This window comes from Salvelinus sp. IW2-2015, linkage group LG3 (genome assembly GCF_002910315.2).
Source record: "Salvelinus sp. IW2-2015 linkage group LG3, ASM291031v2, whole genome shotgun sequence".
Lineage (NCBI taxonomy): Eukaryota > Metazoa > Chordata > Actinopteri > Salmoniformes > Salmonidae > Salvelinus > Salvelinus sp. IW2-2015.
The window spans coordinates 1920211-1939829 of record NC_036840.1 but is presented as its reverse complement, the minus strand read 5'-3'; the positions used below and the strand labels follow the sequence as shown (position 1 = coordinate 1939829).

Below are 19619 nucleotides of genomic sequence, written 5' to 3'. Positions count from 1 at the left end.
TTCAGATTTCACAGTAACAACGGTTTCTCTTTGCATTGTCTGGACACTTACTGACATCTAGTGGTAAAAGTACTGTTCTCACAACACAGGTACAGCAGGTACTTCACTAGTTTAATTAGATGTTTTATTGTTGTGTTTGTAGTATGTCAGCAGTCTGCTACAATATATTTCCTAATAGATATTACAAAGGTGACAGCTGCATATTCACTGTATATACAGATACCAGTTGGTTTGACAAGACAATACTTATTGTCTGACTGTTAGATTGTCATAATGTGGGTTGGTAGCACAGGAGGTTGGTGACACCTTAATTGGGGAGGAAGGGCTCGTGGTAATGACTGGAGCGGAATCGGTGGAATGGTATCAAATACATCAAACACATGGTTTGATGCGCATTACATCCGCTCCATTCCAACCATTATTAAGAGCCGTCCTCCCCTCAGCAGCCTCACTGGTTGGTAAAATTGTGCATACACCCCTGAGCCTTAGTTTCTGTCTGGAGCAGGCAGAGTGAAATGTGACTGTAAGTTTCGGTTTTTGTTGCCTAGCAACTCTCCATAATGGGAATGACATATAGAAACTGCTGGTCATTGTGGGTGGAGTCCATTTCAACACTATCAACCTGCACTTTGATCCAGCAAGCCACCACAATTTACATTGCCACATTGATCTATTCTAACATCGAACCAAGAGGAGGGAATTTTGGGACAGACACTGGGCCAAGCACCCTGTTCTCTCACAGGACACTTGGGGTCAGTGCCAGTGTTGTAGTACCAAAGTCCAGGTAGGGACTTGACTACAACGCTGGGGCAGTGACAGCCACACGGTACATTTTGGCACAGGCACGGGGAAGAAACACTTTTCACCACCTCGATCAGGAAGTGAATTTTTCACTGCAGGTTGGGAGAATTAATGTAGCAGGTTAGGAGACTGAGGTTTAAGGTTGGGAAAAGGGTTAAGGTTAGCAAAAATGCTCTCCTAACCTGCTACGAAAATCACTTCGTATCAAAGTTGTGTGAAAAGAGTCTGTCCCCTGTACTATCAACTTGGATCCCCAATAAGGCTCCAAGTTGCCTGGCTAACTGGAAGAATGGTGGACAGTATGAGTGAAATAATCACTAAGCTTGCGTCCATCGCGCCGCCTACCTGCCACTCTCCTTAGAGAGAGAGACAGAGACAGAGACTGGAGACAATATTTAGTTGAGGCTGTTGGAATTGCTTGCTAATAAAATGACATATTTTAAGCAAATTYCATTTACTTTAAGACAATTTTTTATCTCGATTTAAAAGTATGTTACATGTAATAACAGCATATCTAATTGGATGACCATGTCTGTATACTTATACACTCTTAAGTTATARTACCATGTCTTCAATGTAGTTTTGCTCGTTGCAATGTCTGGATACTTACTGATATCTGGGCTCTGGCTGGGCCACTCAAGGACATTGAGACACTCCTGCGTTGTCTTGGCTGTGTGCTTAGGGTCGTTGTCCTGTTGGAAGGTGAACCTTCGCCCCAGTCTGAGGTCCGGAGCGCTCTGGAGCAGGTTTTCATCAAGGATCTCTCTGTACTTTGCTCCGTTCATCTTTCCCTCGAACCTGACTAGTCTCCCAGTCCCTGCCGCTGAAAAACATCCAAGCATGATGTGCCACCAACATGCTTCACCATGGGATGGTGAGAGGTTTTTTCCAGGTGACGCTTGCATTCAGGCCAAAGAGTTTAATTTTAGGTTTCAATCAGACCAGAGAATTCTTGTTTTCATGGTCTGAGAGTCTTTGTTTGTTTTGGGAAACTCCAAGCGGGCTGTCATGTGCCTTTTACTGAGGAGTGGCTTCCGTCTGGCTGCTCCCACATAAAGGCCCTGATTGGTGGAGTTGCTGGCAGAGTGGTTTTTGTCTTCTGTAATGGTACCATCTCCACTTAGATAACTCTGGATCTGTTTAGAGTGGCCATCGGGTTGATCACCTCCCTACCAAGACCTTTCCTCCCTGATTGCCTCAGTTTGGTCCGGTTGCAGCTCTAGGAAGAGCTTGGTGGTTCCAAACTTCTTCCATTAAGAATGAGGAAGACACTGTGTTCTTGGGCACCTTCAAACTGCATAAATGTGTTGTATCCTTCCCCAGATTTGTGCCTCGACACAATCCTGTCTCGGAGCTCTACGGACAATTCAACCTCGTGGTTAGTTTTTGCTCTGATATGACCTGTCAACTGTGGACCTTATTCAGTATAGACAGGTTTGTGTTCACAAATCATGTCCAATCAACTGAATTTACCACAGGTGGATCCAACTCAATTGTAGAAACATCTCAAGGATGATCATGGAAACAGATGCACCTGAGCTCAATTTCGAGTCTCATAGCAAAGGGTCTGAAAACTTATGTAATAGGTATTTCTGTTTTTTTAAAATAAATTTGATAACATTTCCACAAACCTGTTTTTGCTTTGTCATTATGGGGTATTGTGTGTAGATTGATGAGGAAAAATGTAATTTAATTAATTTTAGAATAAGGCTGGTAAGGAAAAATGTGGAAAAAGTCAAGAGGTCTGAATACTTTCCGAATGCACTGTTTGTGTGTTTGTGTGTGTGTGGTGGTGTGTGGTGTGTGTGTTGTGGTGTGTGTGGTGTGTGTGTGTGTGTGTGTGTGTGTGTGTGTGTGTGGTGTGTGGTGTGGTGTGTTGTGTGTGTGTGTGTGTGTGGTGTGTGTTGTGTGTGTTGTGTATCGAGGGTTGGAATCATTGTTATTACAGAATTAATTGTTATTTGTAGTCAACAGATTATGTATAATGAAGTTGATTATGTTAGTGTGTTCAGTATGTCCATTCTCAATAATAAAAATGAATACATAAAATTCCAATTCAACTTCATGTTGTGCTGTCCATATCAATGTAATATTGTTTTCCCAATGTCCTTTCAACTTGTTCAAGTGAATTGAACTCCCTTAAACGTGGTTGATTGACAGATTATAATTTTTTTTGCATCTACTGCCATTTCAAGTTCTCACAACTAGATGAGGATATCAATCTACACAGAGAATATAGTACACAGTAGTTTATACAGAAGATCTATACAGAGACAGACATTCAAACCCAAACGGACTCTAAACTGAACACTTGCACACTTGAAATGACATCATTTTGACCTGAAACACTAGAGTCCAGATTGAAGAATTCACTTCAATACATAATGCCTTATTGATGTTTCAAAGAGGCAACATATTGTGAAATCCAACCATTACAATCATTTAAAGGATATACTGATGGATGGGGAAAGTGGTCAAGATAACAATGAAATATACATGTGAACAACACATTCATCACACTGCCTGCCTGCCTGCCACTCCATCTTAGAGAGAGAGAGACATAGAGAGAGAAAGAGAGAGAGAAGGACAGAGAGAGAAAGCGAGAGAGAGTGAGAGAGAAAGACTACAATAGCATTTAGTTGAGGAATTGTTTGTTAGTAGGATGACATGTACCTTGATGTGTTGAAAGACAGGTTCAAAGTAAATMGACTATTTTCTGACTAGATTTGAAAGTACACTACATATAATAACATCATATCTCATTGGGTGACCATGTATACTTCTAAACTATTAAGKAATACTGCCATGTCTTCACCAGCAGTCTACAATGTAGTTTTGCAATGCTTTTCTCAGTAATAACCATTGCTCTTTGTAATGACTAGACATCTAGTGGTAAAGTCCTTAATGGTTTGATTTAACATATTTTTTTATTGATGTTTTATATCCCTCTAGTGTGTGTTATATCACTCATTATTTCTGGTTGGTACACTACACACACCTGAGTTTCTACCTGGATGCAAAGGGAAATGTGATAGTTCTGGTTTTGGTTTCATTTCCTGGAATATGAAAARTTAACTGTGGGTGGAGTTTTAGTCTGTATCATGCCTTTATAACCAGTATAACCTGCCCCTTTAGCCACAACWRAGTCAACCTGCTTGATGGATTCTAGCCTTAACCAAGACAGAATAACACACTGAGTMATACATTATAATGGCAGCCAGCTTGTCTCTCCTGGAGAAACACCTCTCTTGTCCCGTGTGTTGTGACATATTCAGCAACCCTGTCGTCCTCAAATGCAGCCACAGCTTCTGTGAGGAGTGTCTCCGGAAATACTGGAAGGACTTGGAGATTTTCCTGTGTCCTGTATGCAGGAAAGTGTGTTCTTCTGAAGAACCGAGCCAAAGTTTGGTCTTAAAGAGTCTCTGTGAATCGTTCCAGAGAGGGAGTGAAAACGAGAAAGGATCTCAGGATATCTGCCAGCTGCATGGAGAGAAACTCAAACTCTTCTGTTTTGATGACAAACAGCCCATCTGTGTTGTCTGTCATACATCAAAGAAACATAAAGGCCATGACTGCTATCCCATTGAGGAGGCTATACCTGATTTGAAGGTGAGACAGATTTATAAACATGTTTGCCTTTATTTAACTGATAATTGTGTGATTTGATTTGTTAACTTTGCCTTTGTTTAAAGAAAAATGGATCCCTCTGTGACTGAATAAAGACATGACTAGCTGAGTACTGTACAATGAACGCCTAACTGACTCAGTTTTGTGTCATCTACATAAATGTTTAGCAAGGTTGACAAATTTCACTTCTTATGTCATTCTAGAGTGAAATCAAGACTCCTTTGCAGAACAAATTGGAAAGAATGACCACCGCCAAACTGGAAGATGAAAACTGTGTGGAACACTTAATGGTAGTTCACAGTAATACATCTTTTCTAGTAAGGATGCAGTCCATTCGGAAAGTATTCAGACCCCTTGACTTTTTACAAATGTTGTTACGTTACAGTCTTATTCTAAAATTGATTCAATTGTTTTTTTCCCTCATAAATCTACACACAATACCCCATAATGACAAAGCAAAAACAGGTTTTTAGAAATGTTGGCAAATGTATTAAACATTTTAAACTGAAATATCACATTTACATAAGTACTCAAACCCTTTACTCAGTACTTTGTTGAAGCACCTTTGGCAGCGATTACAGCCTCAAGTCTTCTTGGGTATGATGCTACAAGCTTGGCGCACCTGCATTTGGGGATTTTCTRCCATTCTTCTCTGCAGATCCTCTCAAGCTCTGTCAGGTTGGATGGGGAGCGTCGCTGCACAGCTATTTTCCGGTCTCTCCAGAGATGTTGGATTGYGTTCAACTCKGGGCTCTGGCTGGTTCACTCAAGGACATTCAGAGACATTTCCCGGCTGTGTGCTTAGGGTCGTTGTCCTGTTGGAAGGTGAACCATCAGCCCAGTCCGAGGTCCCACTCTGGAGCAGGTTTTCATCAAGGATCTTTCTGTACTTTGCTTCGTTCATCTTTCCCTCGATCCTGACTAGTCTCCCAGTACCTGCCGCTGAAAAACATCCCCACAGCATGATGCTGCCACCACCATGCTTCACCGTAGGGATGGTATTGGCCAGGTGATGAGCGGTGCCAGGTTTCCTCTAGACGTGACGCTTGGCATTCAGGCCAAAGAGTTTAATCTTGGTTTACTCAGACCAGAGAATTCTGTTTCTCATGGTCTGAGAGTCTTTTAGTTCCCTTGTCGCAAACTCCAAGCTGGCTATCATGTGCCTTTAACTGGCTTCTGTCTGGCCACTCTACCATAATCAGGCCATGGCCTGATTGGGGGATTGCTGTAGAGATGGTTTTCTTTCTGGAAGGTTCTCCCATCTCCACAGAGMWACTCTGGAGCTCTGTCAGAGTGACCATCGGGTTCTTGTTCACCTCCCTGACCAAGGCCCTTCTCCCCCTATTGCTCAGTTTGGKCGGGCAGCCAGCTTTAGGAAGATTATTGGTGGTTCCAAACTTCTTCCATTTAAGAATGATGGAGGGCACTGTGTTCTTGGYCACCTTCAATGCTGCAGAAATGTCTTGGTATCCTTCCCCAGATCTGTGCCTCGACACAATRCTGTCTCGGAGCTCTACGGACAATTCCTTCAACCTCGTGGCTTGMTTTTTTCTCTGACATGCACTGTCAACTGTGGGACCGTATATAGACAGGTGTGTSCCTTCACAAATCWTGTCCAATCAATTGAATTGACCACAGGTGGACTACAATCAAGCTGGAGAAACATCTCAAGGATGGWAACAGGATGCACCTGAGCGTAATTCCGAATCTCATAGCAAAGGGTCTGAATACTTATGTAAATAAGGTATTTCTGTTTTATAATACATTTGCAAACATTTCTAAAAACAATTATTTAATACATTTTAGAATAAGGCTGTAATGTAACGTGGAAAAAGWAAAGGYGTCTGTATACTTTCCAAATGCACTGTATAAACACTTGAACAGTGTTAAAAGGGATAGTTTACACAATTTARAAAATTACACATTGGTTACCTTACCCTGTAAGCAGTTTATGGACAAGGTATGACAGCAATCCATGCTTTGATTTAGATTTAGTTTTMATTTAGCACTGTTATAAAGGAATTAGCATTTGTGGCACAAATTCCATTCAAATCATGGGACCGATATTAGCATTTGTCKTGTCCAAATCAATCCGAATATATCTCAAATTGATTTTGGAAGCTCAACAAAGTCAGTTATAGATGTTTTGAAGATGATGCGCCAAAAATTATAATATCGGTCCCATGATTTGAATGGGATTTATTCCACAAATTATGAAATGTTAGCATGTGGAAACAGTGCCAGAGAAATTAAAACAAAGCATGGATTGCTGTCATACTTTGTCCATAGACTGCTTATGTAACAGTATAACTTTAAACCGTCCCCTCGCCCCGACACAGGCGCGAACCAGGGACCCTCTGCACACATCAACAACTGACACCCACGAAGCGTCGTTACCCATCGCTCCACAAAGGCCGCGGCCCTTGCAGAGCAAGGGGCAACACTACTTCTAGGTTTCAAAGCAAGTGACGTAACTGATTGAAACGCTAGTAGCGCGTACCCGCTAACTAGCTAGCCATTTCACATCCGTTACACTTACAGGGTAAAGAAACCAATATGTAAATGTGTAATTTGGGTGAACTATCCTTTTAAGTTTCCTTCTTGTCTATTGCAGGTCCAGGGCCAAATTGGAGAGGAGCAGATAAGGGGGGTGTTTAAGACATTTTACCAGTTCCTAGAAGAAGAAGAGGCTGCCAGGATAGCTGCTCTGAAAAAGGAACAACAGCTGAAATATGAAGTGATGAGAGAAAGAATGGAGAAGTTGACCAAGAATATCTCAATGCTTTCTGAAACTATTGGAGTTATCAAAAAGGACATGGAGACTGATGATATCACATTCCTGCAGGTATGTGTGCCAGTATTACRTAATGTATGTAAATTGTTGGTGAATACAATTGTTTCACAACTGTCGATGAACACACCTGTAAGCTATGAGGCAGATAAGCATATTTGCAATGATTGACAGGTTTATGGCCTTTCATTTCACAGCCACCTCATACTATAACAGTGTCATTTTCCCCTGTTATTTTTATAGAACTACGAAGCCATACTTATCAGGTAAGTCCCATTTTCTTTTATCTCCATACTTTTCCATTCCATTGAATGGAATCACTAATGTTTAATTATTACCCTAGAGCCGACTGCACACCTCCATACACTGCTGCAAATGCTGAAATGGGGCCAGGAGCATTCATTGACATGGCCAAGCATGTTGGATGTCTGACGTTCAAAGTCTGGAACAGTCTGATTAAGATTGTTGACTACAGTAAGTCCAGGGTATTTCACAATTCATTTCACCAACTCTCCAACATTTGTGAACAGAATATATCTTTCAATAGTTCTGTGAAATGGTTTATCTGTCTCCTTAGATCCTGTAACCATGGATCCAAACACAGTGTCCACAAAGCTCATCCTCACTGATAACCTCACCACTGTGATGTGCTGTGTGGAAAAGCAGAGTCTTCCAGACAATCCTGAGAGGTTTCATGTAGGAGTGTTGGGGTCTGAGGGCTTCAATAAAGGCAAACATTTTTGGGACGTTGAGGTAGGAGACAGCGATAACTGGTCTCTGGGAGTAGCCAAAGAGTCCATTGAGCGGAAGAAGCTAGTAAAACTGGATCCTGAGAGTGGATTGTGGACCATCAGATATATTAATGGGAAATACAGAGCAGGTGTGAAATCCCGCAAAGAGATCAAGGTAGATGAATGTCCACAAGTGATCCGAGTATGTCTGGACTGTGACAAGGGGGAGGTGACATTCTCCGACCCCACTATGAGCAATACTCTGTACACCTTCAAACACACATTTACTGGAAAGCTGTTCCCATACTTTAGTATAGGAAGTCTTAAAAGCCCACTGCGCCTTTGTAAGAGACCCCACACTAAGTTAACTTTGACGTGAGCTGGGGCACGAGGCAAATCTGCTCATTGGCCACTGCACTGCGGATTCCCTCTGCTCCAGCCTCTCCAACCTAATGTGTGTTTGTGTATGTGTGTGTGTATATTGGAGGGGTTGTGGGGAAAAGCAGAAGATACAAAAAAGCAGAAAAGACAGGTTAAAAGTAAATGGGATTTACTGTAGGACTATTTTCAGACTAGAGTTGAAATGATGTAACATATAATAGCAGCATATCTCATTGTATGACCATGTATGTATAGTTATACACTATTAAGAAATACTACGATGTCTTCACCATCAGTAAGTAACGATCTACAATGTAGTTTTACAATTAGTTCCACAGTAATAACCTTTTCTCTTTGCAATGTCTGGACACTTACTGACATTTAGTGGTAAAGTACTGTTCTCACAACACAGGTACTAATAGGCACATCACTAGTTTGATAAATAACAAAAAGGTCACTAGTCTGTACAGTGTATTTCCTAATAGATATTGGAAAGGTGACAGCTGCATATTTACTATATATATATATATATATATATGTATTATATGATATGGGTAAAAGCTGCTATGACAAGATAAGACTTATTAATACATGGCTGTGTTAGATCACTCATTATTGTTGGTTGGAACACTACACACATCTGGGTTCCTGCCAGGACACAGAGGGAAATGTGATAGTTCTGGTTCAGTTTTCTGGAATATGAAAACTTAACTGTGGTTGGAGTTTTAGTCTGTATCATGCCTTTATAACCAGTATAACCTGCCCCTTGCGCCACAACATAGTCAACCTGCTTGATGGATTCTAGCCTTAACCAAGACAGAATAGCACACAGAGTGATACATTATAATGGCAGCCAGCTTGTCTCTCCTGGAGAAACACCTCTCTTGTCCCGTGTGTTGTGACATAAATAAAACTCTTACTGACAGTTGTGGCTGCTTTTCGTGATGTATTGTTGTCTCTACCTTCTTGCCCTTTATGTTGTTGTCTGTGCCCAATAATGTTTGTACCATGTTTTGTGCTGCTACCATGTGTTGCTATCATGTTGTTGTCATGTTGTGTTGCTGCCTTGCTATGTTGTTGTCTTAGGTCTCTCTTTATGTACTGTTGTGTTGTCTCTCTTGTGATGTGTGTTTTGTCCTATATATATATATCAGTCCTGTTGTAAATGGAGTGTAACATGTATGCAGTAGGGATTAAATGGGACTTAATTTACCAAAATATATATATTTATCCCAGCCCCTGTGTCACGATCGTGTGGAGGAGAGACGGACCAAGGCGCAGCGGGATATGAATACATATTTTATTAGAACGACGAAGATGAACATGAAACAAAACACTTATACAAACTATACAAAACAACCGTGAAGCTACAAACAAAAGTGCACACACAAGCTACTTACGTTCAACATAGACAATTTCCCACAAACACCTAAAGCCTATGGCTACCTTAAATATGGCTCCCAATCAGAGACAACAATAACCAGCTGTCTCTGATTGAGAACCAAATCAGGCAACCATAGACTTTCCTAAACACCTACACTCAACCATAGACATACCTAGACACATACACTCAACACAAACCCATACACTACAACCAACACCCCCTATACCATATAATCACCCAAAACACACACATACCCCATGTCACACCCTGACCTAACTAAAATAATAAAGAAAACAAATAATACTAAGGCCAGGGCGTGACACCCTGTCCCCGCAGGAGGCCTTTTGCCTTTTGGTAGGCCGTCATTGTAAATAAGAATGTGTTCTTAACTGACTTGCCTAGTTAAATAAAGGTTAAATAAAAAATAAATATTCAGCAACCTTGTCATCCTCAAATGCAGCCATAGCTTCTGTGAGGAGTGTCTATAGAAATACTGGAAGGATATGGACAATCTGCTGTGTCCTGTATGCAGGAACGAGTGTTCTATTGATGAACCTAGCTTAAGTTTGGCCTTAAAGAGTCTCTGTGAATCGTTGCAGAGAGGGAGTGAAAAGGAGAAAGGATCTCAGGACAATTGCCAGCTGCATGGAACTCTTCTGTTTTGATGACAAACAGCCCATCTGTGTTGTCTGTCACACGTCAAAGAAACGTGAAGGCCATGACTGCTGTCCCATTGAGGAGGCTCTGCCTGATTTGAAGGTCAGTTTGTGAAAYTATCTGTTCACTTTGCTTTTATTTGAACTGGTCATTTAAATCACATTATGTGACTGAGTAGATAGTGACTGGCTGGATTAAAAGACTGGTCTGTGTAACATACATTTACCAGGTTTACAATAATCACTTTTCATTTATTTTTAGAGAGAAATCCAACGTGTGAGTTCCACTTTGAAGAAGGAATTAGTAAACATGAACACAGCCAAGATGTACCATCCAACCTGGGAAGAGCATATACAGGTATCTGTCATGAAAAAAATATGTGTTTAAATGTAGAAACATTTGAGCAGTGTTCAAGTTTAATCTTGTCTATTATGGTCGAGTCCAGTGTGTAGAGGAGCAGATAAGGGGGAGTTTAAGAAACTCCACCAGTTCCCGGAACAGGAAGAGACAGCCAGGATAGCTGCCCTGAGAAAGGAYGAGCAACAGAAATGTCAAGTGATGCGAGAAAGAGCTGAGCCGTTGACCAAGCAGATTTCAACCATAATAGAGACTATTCAAATGATCAAGGAAATGGAAGTTGACAATATCACATTCCTTCAGGTAAGGGTAAAGACTTTWTAAATAACAAAMATGTAAATTCCCAACATGAGCTCATGAACTCACTGCAAAAATGAATGTTCGTCCAAAAGACGCAAGTGTCACACTGCTAGTCTGCAGTCAAATGTCGTATTATGCCTTGAAATTCTCAACCAGGAATTTGCTGGTGAATGATTTCACAACTGTAAATMAGTTATTTCTCTGTGAGTTTTTTCTCAATTATCTCATTGTCATCTGATATAACATAGTGAAATATGTCCTTCTTTTTGTAGAATTACAAGGCCATACTTAATAGGTATGTCGTAAATTAAGTCCCATTTCATCCCTACTACATACATGTTACACTCCAWTTACAACAGCACWGATGTTTACTTATTCCCATAGAGCCGAATCCWCAGCAACAGACACTGCAGATGCTGAGATAGTGTCAGGAGCATTCATTGACATAGCCAAGCATGTGGGATCTCTGAAATTCAAGGTCTGGAAGAAGACGCTTCGGATCGTTTACTATAGAAAGTCCAAGTTTTTCACAAATGTTGTTTTTTAATATCTTACTGTAGCAAATAAGGCCACAATACTTTGGAAATAAATGTATTTTTTCAATAGTTATTTGAAATAGTTTTATCTCCCATTACACCCACACACTTCAGTATTAAAGTACAATATTAAAGTACAATGAACTTTCCCCTTAAGCTTCAGTAACCATGGATCCAAACAGTGTRTGCAAGGCTCATACTGACTCATGACCTGACCACTGTGACATACAGTGAGGAGAGGCAGAACCTTCCAGAAAATCCTGAGAGGCTAAAAATGGGAGTGTTGGGTTCTGAAGGGTACAGTAAAGGCAGACATTTTTGGGATGTAGAGGTAGGAGAAAGTGATAACTGGACCCTGGGAGTAGCCAAAGAGTCCATTGTGTGCAACAAGTCACTCAAAATGTAGATTGTGGAGCATCAGATATATTCGTGGGAAATATAGAGTATGTGTTGTCACAAGCCGGCTCATAGCCTGTGACAAAAATGAGGGGACACGAACAACAGGTATAGGCCAATTAAAAGAGTTCTTTATTATAAACAAAACTATTAACTTTAACTAAGAAAAAGGAATGAGGTGTGGAAGTATCATAATGTAAGGTGTATGTAAAGTGCATGGATGCGTGAATATGTGTGTGTGAACATGACTGAATGAAAACTATGCAAAACTACAAAGGAACAAACAAAACATGATCATACCTGGAGGAGCAGAGAGAGAGAGAGAGAGAGAGGTGATTAGTGAAACAGTTTATAAATACCCTGAGCCCAGGTGACTCCAATCACTAACGACCCTCCTCTGCCTGCAGGAGGAACCGCCCCCTGCACTGCAGAGGAGGAGCCGTGACAGTGTAAACCCAGACATCCAGATCAAGRTGGATGAGAGCCCACGAGGGATCAGAGTATGTCTGGACTGTGACAAGGGGGAGCTGACATTCTGCGAACCCACTAAGAGCACTACTATGTACACCTTCAATGATACATTCACTGAAAAAGTGTTCCCATACTTTTACAGTACCAATCAATTGGTCCCACTGCGCCTTTTGTCAGTTAGCCCCAACGTTGGGCAGAATATAAACATGAGTGGAGACAGGTTGCTAAGTTTATAATAAGTGGGGACAAATATCTACTAACATGTTAATTAGTTGATGTATCAACTGGAGYGACCCCATTGTGTGAACTTTAGTTGAATCCAGCTCSATGTAAATAGCTGTAAGACCTCAACACAGAGCATACTATGGGTATAAGTAGTATAATTTAATTGATGCCAATAGAATGCATATATACCTTCTGTATGGTAACACCTGTCTATCTCATAATGCTTGTACKAGTGTTTAAAACAGTTGTTACAGTATGTAAAATATGTAAAGTACAGTCAATTATCTAAATAAATATTAAAAGTTTCTATTGCATTTCATGTTGTGCTTTTRTATTTAACTGAATGTACCTTCTTAATTATTTAAGTGGGTTTAGCTCATTTAATTCATTAACACGTTAGAAAATAAAGTTTCAATWTGCTACCATTGCAAATATTCACCACTAGATGGGGATCTCCAACAACCGGTATACAGTAGAGACCACTGTTGCTCAATGCCACACTGTAAAATGGGCCTATAGTCAACGAGTGGGCCTACAACAAAAAGGGAAATATCAATGGAGTAAATACATCCCACGGCTATGACATTAACATTCAAATAGTAGTTGATTTATATGATGTATTTGTAGTGCTCATGGCTTGACAACTCATTAGTGAAACATTACATTTAATATATATAAATAAGTTGTTTACAAAGTCAACAATGACAACAAACACAAACAATGGAGTAACAGTCTAGTACCACCAAATAATGAAACCAATGTGAGCACAWAGTGGAACTGGTGGTAAAGTGTTAAAGAATGGTCTGCCTGGCTCCACCCCGATAAGGATGTGTCACACCATAACAGGAAGAAGGAGGTCATAACAGGTCTTGGCGTCGCAGATAAAACAAGGAGCTAYTTACGTGTGTTTGGTTGCTTTCTCCTGTAGACGTGTCTTGGATATCAGGCGAGTGTCAATGTAACTTGTTCTATTAAAGRACTCCCAAACTAAACATCGACTTGTCCTAGGACCTAGGCAGTAAGTATGGCCATTTTGAAGTTCAGACAGTATGTTGTTGAGCCCAAATATTTAGTTGGGTAAAGTTAAAGTAAATACTGTACCTTACAYAGGCCATTAGTTAACTAGAACACAAAACAAGGGCTCGCTCTGTGTTTGTCTAATGCCTGCAGCTCTGTGCGTCCCTTTGCCCTACATWCCCTTCCAGAGGAAGAGTCACTTTCGTGTGAAGGCATGGCCGCTCGATTCTCTTTCCCAGAGAAGGACCTCTGTTGCCCTGTGTGCTGTGACATCTTCAGGGACCCTGTGGTCCTCAAGTGCAGCCACAGTTTCTGTGCAGCCTGCCTGCTGCAGTACTGGTCTGGGAAGGGSTCYGCCCGGGYCTGCCCTCTCTGTAGAAGGGAGTTTGTGGACAAACCGGTGGCCAGCCTCACCCTGAAGAACCTGTGTGACTCCTACATCCAGGAGAGTGGAGCGCTTGGGCCTACAGGGGAGCTGTGTGAACCGGGTGAGCTGTGCTCRCTMCACGGGGAGAGGCTGAAGCTGTTCTGTCTGCAGGACAAGGAGCCCATCTGTGTGGTCTGTCACACCTCCAGGAAACATAAAAACCACGAGTGCTGCCCGGTGGGAGAGGCTATAGGCGACATAAAGGTAATCTGGTGTTATGATAGACWGCCRTATAAATATAAATTGAGTTCTCTAGCTAGCATTTTATGAGTTCAGAMGTGAACATGAAGGTAAAGGGGAAAATGCTGTGAGTTTGATCTAATCTGTTTTATGGCTTCGGCAAATGTTTGCCTTTGAAGAATGGATATGTTTTGTTGACTCTATTCTTAGTCCAATTGTCTTTTTAATGTACTTTGTAGGAGGAGYTGAAGTCTGTGCTTACTTGTTTGCAAGAGAAGACGGAGGCTTTTGACAAAATGAAGCAAAACTATGAAAATACAGTGACACACATTCAGGTYGTGTTGGTGGTTGGCCATAGTATGAAATAAATCAAACTCTCTCAAATGTTAACACACAATCCTAACAAAGGTCTCATTTCAGGTCCAGGCCCGGTTTGTGGCAAAGAGGATTCATGAGGAGTTTMAGACACTCCACCATTTCCTCCAAGCTGAAGAGGCTGCTAGGCTTGCAGCTCTGAAAAAGGAGGAGGAGAGTAAGAGTGAGATGTTGAGGCAGAGTATGAGGGAGATGGACAGAACCCTGGCCTCTCTCTCTGACACAATCAGAGCRGTGGAGGAGGAGATGGCTGAGGAGGATACTTTTTTTCTCCAGAAATGCAAGCAGYCAYTGAGAAGGTGAGTACATTARAACCCCTGGTGGTTTCACTGTCTACAGACCATTACATGATGAGTACTAACTCCTACTTGTTCTGGCTGTATAGTGCTCCGTGCAGCACACTGCAGGACCCAGATATGGTCTCTGGAGCACTCATCGATGTGGCTAAGTACCTGGGCTCACTTCAATACAAAGTGTGGGAGAAGATGCAAGGGATTGTTAAATACAGTGAGTACTGAGTACTAACTGCAGAGTGTTGAACATTACTTGGTGTCAAGACTAGTCTATCTCATTACATGATAAACTGAAACCTTAACTTTTTAAGCACTTAAAGTGCTTCTTAATGTGTATTGACACAGCAATTACAGTGGTGAGAACCACTACATCATGGTAACTGGATATACTTTCTCCTCAGCGCCAGTGACTCTGGACCCCAACACGGCTGCCSCCTGGCTCCTGCTGTCTGAWGACCTCAACAGTGTGAGGGACAGCGACGACAAACAGAAGCTTCCAGACAACCCCGAGAGGTTTGACCCTGACACAGGCGTACTGGGCTCTGAGGGCTTCAGRTCAGGAAAGCATGTCTGGGACGTGGAGGTTGGAGAGAACCGCGCCTGGGTCCTCGGTGTAGCCAAAGAGTCCATCCAGAGGAAAGACAAGGTCTCCTCCGTACTGAAGAATGGATACCTGTCCGTGTACTTTTACCACAAGATGTACTTTGCAGGGACCTCACCCCTGACGCGACTCAATCTGAAGAAGAGCCCTCYGAGGATCAGAGTGCAGCTAGACTGGGAGAAGGGGAGAGTGTGCTTCTCTGACCCAGCTGACAACACGCAGATCTACATTTTCAAACACAACTTTTCTGAGAGGGTCTTCCCCTATTTCTGGGTTGGCTGTAATCAGTGTCCTCTGAGGATTGAGCCATTAGAGGTCTCAGTGAAATTTGTAGTTCACACCTGAGAATGTGTTGGCGCATGATGTGTTATGGAATTTTCTGGCTCTAAGGTGTCTTTCTTGATGTTGATTTTATGTCATGAGAAACATCTAATGGATAAATAATATTTAAATATCTGCCACTCGTTGCCTTTAAATTAACACRTACATTTGATTTAATGGACACTTGTTGACATTTTATTTTATTGTGTAGTATGGAATAAAAGTTTAGCTTTCTGTGTGGAATAAAACTAAATAAAAATGGAACATCAGACTTGCTGTGGTGATATTTTATTAGAAAATATTAAGATAAACTAGTATTTGTGTGCAGTCGTCATCAATTTCAAATAGTTGGGCTAAACCATTCCTGTAATAACACCGTCAAATGGTATCCCCTGAAATCTACAAACGATCCTCCTGTAAGAATATTGTTTGAAGACGACTTCCAGATCTGTTTTAGGCTTAAATATAAATGTCTTATTTAYTTACTCACCAATCAATACATTTTTTCGAGTAAAACAAAACGTGGACAGATTCATTAAGCCTGAAACACTGCAAGTTAACAGGTAAAAAGTAAGTTCATGTTCTGTTTTTGCATCATGCGATGCGATGCAAGTCATTTAGCTAGTAAGAAACACGACGAAAAGCATCGGCAACGTCTCAAGCYTTCCTATTAATTAGTACCTTTTCATTAAATGTCTACAGGATATATCTATAAGCGTTTTTAGGATTCCAGCAAGTTGGATTTTATGTGATAAGTGTTGCTTTTAAAATGATTTGGCTTTTGTCTTGTCAGAGACTCGGGATAGGATTGGGACATGTATTTAGACCTTCATGTACCGTGCTATGCCAACATAAACTGACCATTTATCCTCAAAAGATATTGAAGATGACTGACCTTTCATCAATCAAAGGGAAGAAGAGGGGAACTACAACCGTGATCACAGAGGCCTGTCCAAAGTCTCCCAAGGTCACCTTCCTCACTCCTTCTCTACTGCTCATGGAGGTCCCTTCTGACACCAACACCAGTCTGCCAGTGTGGGACGCCATGCACTCCCAACATGTGGATGTCGTCTGGACTGTGACACCATACAGTGTCAATATCCGCTTCACTCCTCTCCCCTCCAAGTCAGGGCAGACTACTAGTGCCAGCAATACTCTTATCTGCTCTCCTGGCAAAAGCAGCAACACCACCAGGATCATCCAGTRGTCGTCAGGCACATCCTCAGCCCTAAGCCAGACCCAAATGATCATCCAACCTCTACCACAACAAATGACCCCAACCAAAATCACCCCCAGTGTGCTCCTCACCTTTCCTCAAAGCACCCTCTTTCCTCAACCTGGAGCAATCACCATATCACCTCAGAAGCCCCAAAACATGACACCGGGCCCAGTCAAAACCACCTCTCTCATCCTCCCCCTGCCTGTCATCATCACCCAGCCACAGCCTGTCCACCAGCCTACCACCCCAGCCCAAACACAAGCCCAAGCCGCTAGCACTAATCAGCCCCCTGGTCCATCTAAGACAGCAGTCAGTCTGACCTTCCACACAAACACCTCCGGCGACATCCAGATCTGCGACCACTTTCTCACTTACTTCTGCAGGACGGGGAGCAACTGCAAGCAGCACCACACGCCATACCCCTTCCACTGGCAGCTGTGGTGRGTCAACAGTCACCAGTGGGTAGACTTCACCCCGCGCGCCCAGGTTAATCTAGAAAGGGCCTACTGCAATGTCAACCGGGAGGAGATTGGAGTCAAGGAAGGGTGAGTAGTACAGGTAGTAGATGTTATCCATAAAACACTGTCCATCAGTCCTAAAAATCTGTGATTTCCATGCTTGTCCCTCATAGCTCCATAAGTACTGCTGAATTTTAATCACACAATAGTTTATCAATGTATAAAATATTGCACATTTACAGAGTAAATGAAGAAGAAAAATACAGGAACTAAGACACCCACACACAGGAAGTGCCAGAGATGACATCAAGGATTTGATACCGGTCTTTTTAACGTAGCGCTACTTGCTACCACACCATAACTCTTAATGGGTTTTTTCTATGATTAGAGCTGGGAATTGGCAGGTACCTCACGATYCGATACTTAGGTGCCAATATGATATGTATTGCGTTTAGATACTGTGATTCCAAGCATATTGCTCACGATGTCTGCTSTAGAGGGACAAGAGAAAGCCATGAGAGAACAAGTTCTGACCAGCCGTGAAAATAAAAGTGCTAAAAAAAATGGTCTCCCTTTTTAAAAAGAAGATGGAGAACTATGAAGGAAAAATATTGAAATGTTGGTACAGATACAGTGCCTTCAGCCTTTCATTTTTGTTTAATTTATAAAACATAATATTCATTGACTTATTCCACATTTTGTTGTGTTACAGCCTGAATTCAAAATGGATTAAATTGATATTTTTTCTCACCCATCTACACACAATACCCCATAATGACAAAAAGTGAAAACATGTTTTGAGACATTTTTGCACATGAAAAACAGAAATATCTCATTTACATAAGTATTCACATAAGAGTCAATACATGTTAGAGTCATCTTTGGCAGCAAATTACAGCTGTGAGTCTTTCTGGACACATCTTTAAGAGCTTTGCACAACTGGATTGTACAATATTTGCACTATTTATTTATTTTTTTCTTCAAGCTCTGTCAAGTTGGGACAATCATTGATTGTTGATCATTGCTAGACAGCCATTTTCAAGTCTTGCCATAGATTTTCAAGCCTATTTAAGGCAAAACTGTAACTATGTCACTCAGGAACATTCAATGTCGTCTTGGTCAGCAACTCCAGTTTATATTTGGCCTTGTGTTTTAGGTTATTGTCCTGCTGAATGGTGAATTTGTCTCCCAGTGTCTGTTGGAAAGCAGACAGAACCAGGTTTTCGTCTAGGATTTTGCCTGTGCTTAGCTCTATTCCATTTTTTTTTTATCCCCAAAAACTCCCTAGACATTGCTGATGACAAGCATACCCATAACATGATGCAGCCACCACCATGCTTGAAAAATATGAAGAGTGATGTGTTGTTTTGGATTTGCCTGAAACATAATCCTTTGTATTCAGGACATAAAGTTAATTTCTTTTAGAGGTCGACCGATTAATCGGAATGGCCGATTAATCGGGGCCGATTTCAAGTTTTCATAACAATCGGAAATCGGTATTTTTGGGCGCCGATTTTTTTTTTTTTACTGACTCAAGACATTTCAGCCTTTCATTTTTGTTTAATTRATAAAACATAATTCCACTTTGACATTATGGGGTATTATGTGTAGACCAGTGATACAAAATCTACATTTATACATTTTGAATTCAGGCTGTAACACAACAAAATGTGGAAAAAGTCAAGGGGTGTGAATAGACTGCTGAAGGCACTGTATATCGTCACAAAGTTATATCCCGATATGTAACTGTATCTAATTCCCCCCCATCACTAGTACGGATATGTTCACTCTGCACTTTGACACCATGACGTTGAAGGACGGGGATAAATACGACCGGGTCAGAAGACTCCAGAACACCACAGACCCAACCAAGAACCCTCACCTCTACACCAGGAGGTGCTTCTTCTGGTGGAATAACCTCAGCTGGACAAAGTACAAAGGCGTGAGTGCTTCAAACCCCTCTCTCATAACCTCAGATTTTTAATGAACTTTCGCTATGGCGGACTGCGTTTTGTTCATTACAAAAGATAATTCCCTCACAAATGGTTACCTCTGTTTCATGTTGTGCTAT

General features: G+C 41.5%; 3 protein-coding genes and 1 pseudogene across 5 annotated transcripts in view; all 4 read left to right on the top strand.

Moving 5' to 3' along the window:
• Nucleotides 1-3897: 3897 nt before the first annotated feature.
• Nucleotides 3898-9256, top strand: LOC111982291 (zinc-binding protein A33-like). The gene is made up of 6 exons (XM_024013853.2): nucleotides 3898-4410; nucleotides 4632-4718; nucleotides 7043-7273; nucleotides 7463-7485; nucleotides 7563-7693; nucleotides 7797-9256. The coding sequence occupies exons 1-6, from the start codon at nucleotides 4012-4014 to the stop codon at nucleotides 8327-8329; spliced, it is 1404 nt and encodes a 467-aa protein (XP_023869621.1). The 5' UTR covers nucleotides 3898-4011; the 3' UTR covers nucleotides 8330-9256.
• An 887-nt stretch (nucleotides 9257-10143) lies between these two features.
• Nucleotides 10144-12964, top strand: LOC111982407 (nuclear factor 7, brain-like; annotated as a pseudogene).
• Nucleotides 12965-13487: 523 nt separating this feature from the next.
• Nucleotides 13488-16140, top strand: LOC111982387 (zinc-binding protein A33). 3 transcript variants are annotated; one of them, XM_070433846.1, is made up of 6 exons: nucleotides 13488-13675; nucleotides 13828-14305; nucleotides 14521-14616; nucleotides 14702-14955; nucleotides 15042-15163; nucleotides 15351-16140. In XM_070433846.1, the coding sequence occupies exons 2-6, from the start codon at nucleotides 13889-13891 to the stop codon at nucleotides 15893-15895; spliced, it is 1434 nt and encodes a 477-aa protein (XP_070289947.1). In that variant the 5' UTR covers nucleotides 13488-13675; nucleotides 13828-13888; the 3' UTR covers nucleotides 15896-16140. The 3 variants fall into 3 exon arrangements, with proteins under 3 accessions (XP_070289947.1, XP_070289945.1, XP_023869726.1); XM_070433844.1 differs by having other exon boundaries at nucleotides 13494-13675; nucleotides 13863-14305; XM_024013958.2 differs by having other exon boundaries at nucleotides 13494-14305.
• A 111-nt stretch (nucleotides 16141-16251) lies between these two features.
• LOC139023401 (protein mono-ADP-ribosyltransferase TIPARP-like) overlaps nucleotides 16252-19619 on the top strand; it is an 8308-nt gene continuing 4940 nt past the window's right edge. Inside the window, exons 1-3 of the mRNA XM_070436444.1 lie at nucleotides 16252-16441; nucleotides 16749-17635; nucleotides 19322-19490. Coding sequence (XP_070292545.1) covers nucleotides 16758-17635; nucleotides 19322-19490 — 1047 coding nt within the window. The 5' untranslated portion in view covers nucleotides 16252-16441; nucleotides 16749-16757. The remainder of the gene's footprint in view (nucleotides 16442-16748; nucleotides 17636-19321; nucleotides 19491-19619) is intronic.